Source organism: Gymnoscopelus braueri (genome assembly GCF_963280865.1).
Source record: "Gymnoscopelus braueri genome assembly, chromosome: 13".
Taxonomy (NCBI): Eukaryota; Metazoa; Chordata; class Actinopteri; order Myctophiformes; family Myctophidae; genus Gymnoscopelus; species Gymnoscopelus braueri.
Genome location: NC_137615.1, coordinates 43,960,832 through 43,968,833, shown reverse-complemented (window position 1 = coordinate 43,968,833; position 8,002 = coordinate 43,960,832). Strand labels below are relative to the sequence as shown.

Genomic DNA, 8,002 nt, shown 5'->3' with positions numbered 1-8,002 from the left:
ACTGTACTTAAGTACAATTATGAGGTATTTTTTACTTTACTGAAGTATTTCCAATTTTCAGTACTTGTACTCGTACTCCATTACATCTCGGAGGCAAATATTACACTTTTTACTCCACTACAACTTTAGCTACTAATTACTTTGTAGATTTTGATTATTACTACAAAGCTACAAGCTCACAATGCGCATTGTGAGCTTGTAGATCTGCTATTTTCAAAATAATTGTATACATTTGAAAACTTGTGAAATGGGGACAATGGACATTCTGCATAATGAGTACTTTTACTTTTGGCACTTTAAGTACATTTTGATACCAATACTGTTGTACTTTCACTCAAGTAAATTTTGAATTCTGGCCCTTTTCCACCACTGTATCTGAGAAGTACAGAAATGAGAGGCAGGAGATGTAGGGGAATTGACAGATCAGGGTCTCAAAGTCTCTCTAACAACTGATCTATTCGAAAGTGTAGGGTTAAACCTTATTTTTAACTCTATGGGTTAAACACAAAACCCCTCGCCTGTGGAGGGCAGCATTACACTTGTCAGTGTACAGCCTGAAACGAGAAGTAAGTTACCCGGCCGGAAGTGCAACGCCGGGACAGCGGAAGACAAGTAACCTTTCTGCTCACGGAACACAGCTGCGAAAGTAAACAAATGTAGTTTTTTTTACTGCATCTGTTAGGAGGACAATCATTGCTCTTGAGTCAGTGTTGATCAGAGCCGTTTAACAAGATACCAAGATGAGTCAAATTCAGACCGTGAAGCAGTTTCTGTCTGCAGCTGCTGCTGAGATCGTGGAAGTTGTTGAGAAGATGATCTCAGGATACGAGGAAGAAACGTTCCAGTCCAAACGAGAGATCAGTCGACAACGCAAGATGCTCGATGCGCTTCTACAACCTGAGATCAGGTTAAGAATAGGTAGGCTAAAGCCACGGTTCTCAAAGTGGGGTCCGCGGACCCCTGGGGGCATAGCCAGGGGGTCCGCGAAATAATCCAAGAGTATTATTATTTTAAATACTTTTTTTATTTAGTTTTTTTTATTATTATTTTGTTGTGATTAGATATGTGATGTTGATCCCTGACAATTAGTTGACTTTTGGTGAAAAGATATTGCAGGTATCGGTTGATATAATCGGAAAATGAAGAGTTGGGCAATATCGGAATATTGGATATTGGCAAAAAAGTCAATATCGAACATCCCTAACAAGTTTATTTTAAAATTGAAGCACCACTAAAAGTCACCTTTAGATTGGTCATTTTACATGTCCGTTTTTATTAGGACTATAGAAGTGTTTCTGAAGTCTGACCCATTAAGATCAGTAACTTGAAAAGTGTGCTGTCAGGTTTTGCACAAAAGCAATTTGAACTAGAATTTTCGCAATTCTGGGAAATTGCAAAGTGTGGTTGCGCAGACGCGAGTCGTGGGTCGCGGCTGCCGGGACTCTAGGAATAAATCGGGAATAAGCTTGGAGGAATACAGTCGGAGGTAGCCCTAGAATGTCTGTGATCTTACATACATTTAATGTATTTCAAATACACAGTCATAGATCACCCTCGTCGACGCACTGTGTAGTGACGATCTGCGCGGCCATAAAAGTGCTCTAAACTCCGTCTGTACTCACCCAATAATTTATTCCTAAGACTTAGAGTCATATTTTGTCCTCTAGTTTCATATCCTTTTGAAAGTTCTGCCAGAAAACGTGTGTTTAGTCAAATATCTCCACTTTTCCACGAGCTGCACACGGACGACTTTCTGTACGGGCTAGGGGGGGCCTGGAATGAGTGTAGGACTGATATATGTAAACTTCCTTTAGGACGCACAAATGTTTGGGACACACAATTGGCAGATGGAGTGATTCATTACCCCGCACCAATCACAAGCACCTGTCAATTGTGTTCCCCATTCGTTTGTGCTTCCCTGTGTCAATTTGTTATGACGTTTGTGATGACAAGAGGATGTTTGGTAAATTCGGTCCATCACTCAAGTCGCGCCCCCCCTAGCCCGTACAGAAAGTCGTCTGTGTGCAGCTCGTGGAAAAGTGGAGATATTTGACTAAACACACGTTTTCTGGCAGAACTTTCAAATGGATATGAAACTAGAGGACAAAATATGACTCCAAGTCTTAGGAATTAATTATTGGCTGAGTACAGACGGAGTTTAGAGCAGCTTTTATGGCCGCGCAGATCGTCACTACACAGTGCGTCGACGAGGGTGATCTATGACTGTGTATTTGAAATGTATGTAAGATCACAGACATTCTAGGGCTACGTCAGAGGCTGCGCCAATTACATTGTCACGTCACTCTTGAGATCACTTGCGTTTCATTTAAAGAGGATTGATCCACCCCGAAATAATGTTTTTGCATCAAACGGTTACATTTTGCGCATTTGTGGCGCCCCTATGGATCAAATTGGAAATGCTTTTGGGGATTTGTTGAGTAAACCACCCTTGACATATGATTCAAATTTGGGATTGACCGGACGTTTCGTTGGTGATTTTTGGCCTTTTTTGTAAAACCGGCCTCTCCCGCTAACTTTGGAAGCCATTTACAGACGAACGGTAAGGACTATCAAAATTTGGACAAAATATGTGGGAGGAGGAGCTAAAAGTGTGTTTTGAAGAAAATTCAAAATGGCGGAAAATCGATCCTGACGCAAATGGGCGTGGCCTATATGGGGAGTTGCGGCATGACCCAAGGAATCTAGGGACATTTTTTTTTATTTTACGACCTACGGTTCAAGAGTTATAAGCCAAAACGTAAAGTGGACTGTTATAGCGCCACCATTAGGCCGATTGGTGTAATTATTTTTTGGATAATTTCTCACTAAATCATGAACCTTCCCTCCAAGTCTTGTAACTCTAGCCCTTACGGTTTCTGAGAAAAAAATACTTGAATGGCAGTTTTTTCATTTTCCCATTAAAGTGGATGGGGAAATTTAATGCACTAATAAATAAATATCAATTAAACTATGTAACCAATCTCTTAGCAAAATGATAGCCATCGATTCCCGGTGAGACCGGTCAATTTGACATATGGCACAAAATTGGGGGAAAAAAAACTGTGGGAGGAGTATCACGGTAAAATAAAGTTTATCTAGATAGAAGAATAAAGTGGGAAGAGTACTATAGTCTGGTTGCAACCACACTAATAAAATGTCTATTGGCACATGATTCCTATTGTAGTAGTGGTTTCTGTTTATGACTATGAAATGGGTCTGAATGATTTTGATTGAAACGTTTTGAATACAAATAGTTCCAATGGCATCTAAATGTACACATGTGGTTGTAAGTATATGCTTATCGGTTCTGCAAGGATGAGGGGGTACCTGGAAAAAAAGTCTCCCCTCCAAGGGGTACCTGGGCTGGGACAAAAAAGTTTGAGAACCCCTGGGTTAAAGTATGCGATGTATGTATCTGATTGATGTGCTTATAAAACCACAGATCTAAAAAGTATCGCGCTCGTTTTCAATAATGCAACGTCCAGCTGCCTCCTGCATTTTGTGCAATTCATTTAGAAACAGGTGGTACGCAGGACCGTTGAGTGATTTCCAATGTACGCTTCCAAACTCCAACACATAGAAAAATGATCACCTGCACAGAATTTATTGACAGAAAAAAAGATACAAAGAGGATAATCTAAGCTTTCCATACAGCTGCAATGTTGGTGAGTTTAACGTTGTTTGATACAATCAGATGTTTGGATGTATGGGATGTCAAGGGTTGGTATTGCAACTCTAGATGCCAGATATAGCATTAAATAATCTAAGAGTTGCTTGCGGCTAGATTGTTCCAACTGCTCTTGTAATGTAGAATTATTGTGTGGCACTGTTGGTTGCTCCAAAGTTTTGTCAGTACAGCACACACACACACACACACACACACACACACACACACACACACACACACACACACACACACACACACACACACACACACACACACACACACACACACACACACACACACACACGTACGTTGTTCAGTCATTGCTGAATGTTCTCTTCTCCTTCCCTGCTCCTCAGAGGACGCACAGCTCAACCTCTCTGTGTGGGAGAAGAACCCAGAGTCCCTGCAGACTGAGAGGAGACACAAGGAACCTTTGAGCATCACCATAGAGCCCATTCAGGTCCTTGTGAAGCATTTTCTGTCAGTGACTGCTGATGAGATCGTGGAAGCTGTTAAAAAGATGATCTCAGGCTACGAGGGAGAAATGTTCCTGTCCAAACGAGAGATCAGTCGACAACGCAAGATGCTCGATGCGCTTCTACAACCTGAGATCAGGTTAAATAGAATGCCAGGTACAGGTATGTGTTCAAATGTATCTGATTGACGTGGTGACATTAGCCCTAGAACGGCTGTGATATTACATACATTTCACGTATTCCAGTTACACAGCCATAGATCACTCCTATGCCCGCCCGGGTAGCAAACGGGATCTCTGTATATTAGTCTCACATGGTCTACATCATCAATTCTAGTAATGGTCTGAATTACAACTTGTGTTACCAGAGAAAAGCTCAGGTAAGCCTCTGATAGGCTGGTCTAAGGAGGTCCGTGGTTTCTAAATTAATAATTCTGTCCTTAACTAGCCCAACCTGTGACCTCCTCCTTCGCTGTATCTCTGGGACTCTGTGACATAGCATTGCCATCATAGAGTTACGATATATCTATTGCCATCTAGAATTGGGGGTGTCATTATTTTCCCTAGATTTCCGGAGGGGGGGATTACCAGGCTATGTTTTCCCAACATTGTATAAAACATTTAAAGGTTGTCCAATATTTCTACAGTACAGATGTCTGTAAAGACGGGGAAAGCGGGACAGGAACACGCTTCTGTATTTAATTCAGCTCAAACTGTAAAAAATAAATGTAAACAGTTGTTTAACAGTGAAATATAATCTCTTCAGATGTCTTCTTTACGGCAGACATCAGTAGGAACTGTGCATAATAATATTGTTTCCACTGTACATTAGCAAAACATGACATTTCTCCTCTGTTTACCCATCCTAACTACTAGGAGCAGTGGGTGCTATTAATACAATGTCCTGGGAGCAGTTATGGGTTAAGTATCTTACTCAGGGATTATACTTTGACACTTTGATGTAGAATGGGTGGGCTGGGGGTAGGACCGGTGACCTTGTGATTCCCATACGTTCTCTATCCATTCAGCTATGGCCACCCATACTACCTTTATATATTTTTAGGACATTTGAAATGGGTCATAAATGTCCGGCACCCCCAGTTCTGAATGGCAAAGCTATGTGACTGAGTCCTGGAGCTACAGTGAAGGAGAGGTCACACATGGGGCTAGTGTTCAAACATGTTTCAATGGTTGTGCCTCAGATGTTCGATTAAGCAATATTACACGAGAGGGTGTGCTTTACCGTCATTATTGCCGCCAATAATGTAGGTAAAGCACACCCTCGAGTGTAATATTGCGATTATACAACAGTTACCAACAAAACACATCCAAATGTATTCATATTGTGGGGCAATTCATAATAAAAATGTTTCACTATCTGTTTCCCTGTAAAGAGAAGAGTTTTTGACTGAGACATTAAATAGTCCCTGTAGCGCTTTGAGGCACCGTCTCATCAACACAGCTGAGCTATCAATGCTTGCGCAGTGGAATGAATTCCAGTAGGCTATATGCTCCGTCGTACGACCGTGTCACGTGGCCAAAATAACTGATCTACAAGCTGACAACTGTGAACTTGTAGATCGGCTATTTTCGCCGTGCGATACCTGGCTACGCGTTGTGAACTTGTAGATCGGCTATTTTCGCCGTGCTGTTTGTTTTCGTCTGTTTGTTTTTGTACTGTGGGACAGCGTGACGTCACAGCACAGCTGTGCCATATATGGTCTAATCAGGTGCGGACTGCAGTGCGGAGTGATTTATTAATGTGATTAGGCCCGTGCTATCATGCTGGTTTGAAGCACGGCTAGATAGCTATTTCAACCAATCAGATTGCTTGGTCGGAACTACCTGTTCATCTAATCATCTAGCTACTGTCAGACTACCTGTTTACTGCACAGCTGTTTTACCATGGCATCAGTAGAGATGCTATAATTAAAGGGATAATTCCGTTCTTTTTAATCCAAAGGTTCTTGGATGTGTTTGTGTGCTAGATGAACACAATTTTTTTTAATTGGCACTACTGTTACAGAGAAATGTCCACAGGACACGCTTAACATTGTGAAGCAAGAACCTTGAGATGTGCGATATAGTGATGATGTTTAATCCTTGTTAAATGTTCTCTTCTCCTTTCCTGTTCCTCAGAGGAAGCACAGCTCAACCTCTCTGTGTCCCTGCAGACTGAGAGGAGCCACAAGGAACCTTTGAGCAGCAGCCAGGACAGAAGACCAGAGGAGGACACCATCCATGAAATATTCACTCCTCAGTGTGTGAAAAATGAAATAGACAAAGTAGGAGAAGAACCTCTACCTGTTACTTCAGCTGAGCAGATGATCATAGAGGCTGATGAAGAGGTCCCATCTCCAGGATTCTCTGAGCCTGAAAACGGAGATGACGATGACTGGAATGCTTCTCAAGATGGAGACGGTGACAGAATCGAAGCTTCTCAAGATGCACAGCACAGTGACGGAAGTGAAGAGTGGAGGCCAGGCAGACAACATCGCACACTGACAGCTAAGACACCACGGACAGCTAAGACACCACGGACAGCTAAGACACCACAGACAGCTAAGACACCACAGACAGCTAAGACACCATGGACAGCTAAGACACCACAGACGAAGAAAAAGCAAAAATCCTCCTGTATGATCTGTGGGAAATCTTTTCATTACGAAGTCTCATTGATGAAACATGTGGCAAGTCACCCTAAAGATGTCTGTGGGCTGTGTGGGATGCACTTGAAGACAGAGGAAGATTTTAAACTTCACCTGAAGACTCACAAGATTGTGAAAGTACTGGTTTGTGATGTTTGTGGGAAATGCTTTGGCACTTCCAGCCATTTGGGGATGCACATGAGGAGCCACACGGCAGAGAAGCCGTTCAGATGCAATGAATGTGGTAAATCCTTCAAGTTACAAGGTATCTTGACAAGACACCTCAAGACCCACACTGGAGAGAAGCCTTTCATATGCGAGGTGTGTGGTAGATCATTCAGCACAACCTGCACTTTGACAAGACACCACATGATCCATACTGGGGAGAAGCTATACTCATGCACCATCTGCAGCAAACATTTCATTAGGTACGTTACATTAAGAAAACACATGCGGACTCATTTAAAAGACAAGAAAATCACTGTAAACACTCCTGTATTTGAGGATGGGGATGCTAACACAGAGGTGGAAGACAGTACAGCGCTGATGACAAATGAGCAGCCGTTGCGAATCATATGTAAAGTGTGTGGAAAGGATTTTCCCTCCAAAGTCTCATTGGTGAATCATCTGGGAATTCACCCCAAAGATGACTGCGGCCTGTGTGGGAAGCACTTCAATACTGAGGAGGATTTTGAACTTCACCTGAAAACTCACATGGATGTGAAAGCACTGGCTTGTGATGTTTGTGGGAGACGCTTTGCCAAACCTTTCTATTTGGAGAAACACATGACGACCCACACAGGAGAGAAGCCGTTCAAATGCAATGTGTGTGATAAAACCTTCAGACAACGCAGCCAAATGACAACTCACCTCAAGATCCATAGTTGGGAGAGGCCGTACTCGTGCACCACCTGCAGTAAATGCTTCAAAACCAACGGTAATTTAAGACAACACATGCAGAGATGCAGACTTGTTGAAAAGATGACCACTCCTCCTGTAACCACTCCTGTATTTGACAAGGGGTACGTTAATGCAGAGGTTGAAGACAGTATAGCACAGACGTCAGAAGAGAGCAGCCGTTCAGATGCGAGGTGTGTGATAAATCATTCAGTGTACGTTGCGCTTTGACAAGACACCACATGATCTACACTGGGGAGAAGACATTCTCTTGCACCACCTGCAGCAAATGCTTCGTTAGCCTCGGAAACCCAT

The 8,002-nt window shown here is 42.6% G+C and overlaps 1 protein-coding gene across 1 annotated transcript; it reads left to right on the top strand.

The window, feature by feature from the left end:
- Positions 1–740: 740 nt before the first annotated feature.
- On the top strand, positions 741–7,975 carry LOC308099614 (uncharacterized protein; the record flags this gene model as incomplete). The annotated part of the gene is made up of 3 exons (XM_080448352.1): positions 741–918; positions 4,024–4,305; positions 6,282–7,975. The coding sequence occupies 3 exons, from the start codon at positions 741–743 to the stop codon at positions 7,916–7,918; spliced, it is 2,097 nt and encodes a 698-aa protein (XP_080304478.1). The 3' UTR covers positions 7,919–7,975.
- Positions 7,976–8,002: the final 27 nt, after the last annotated feature.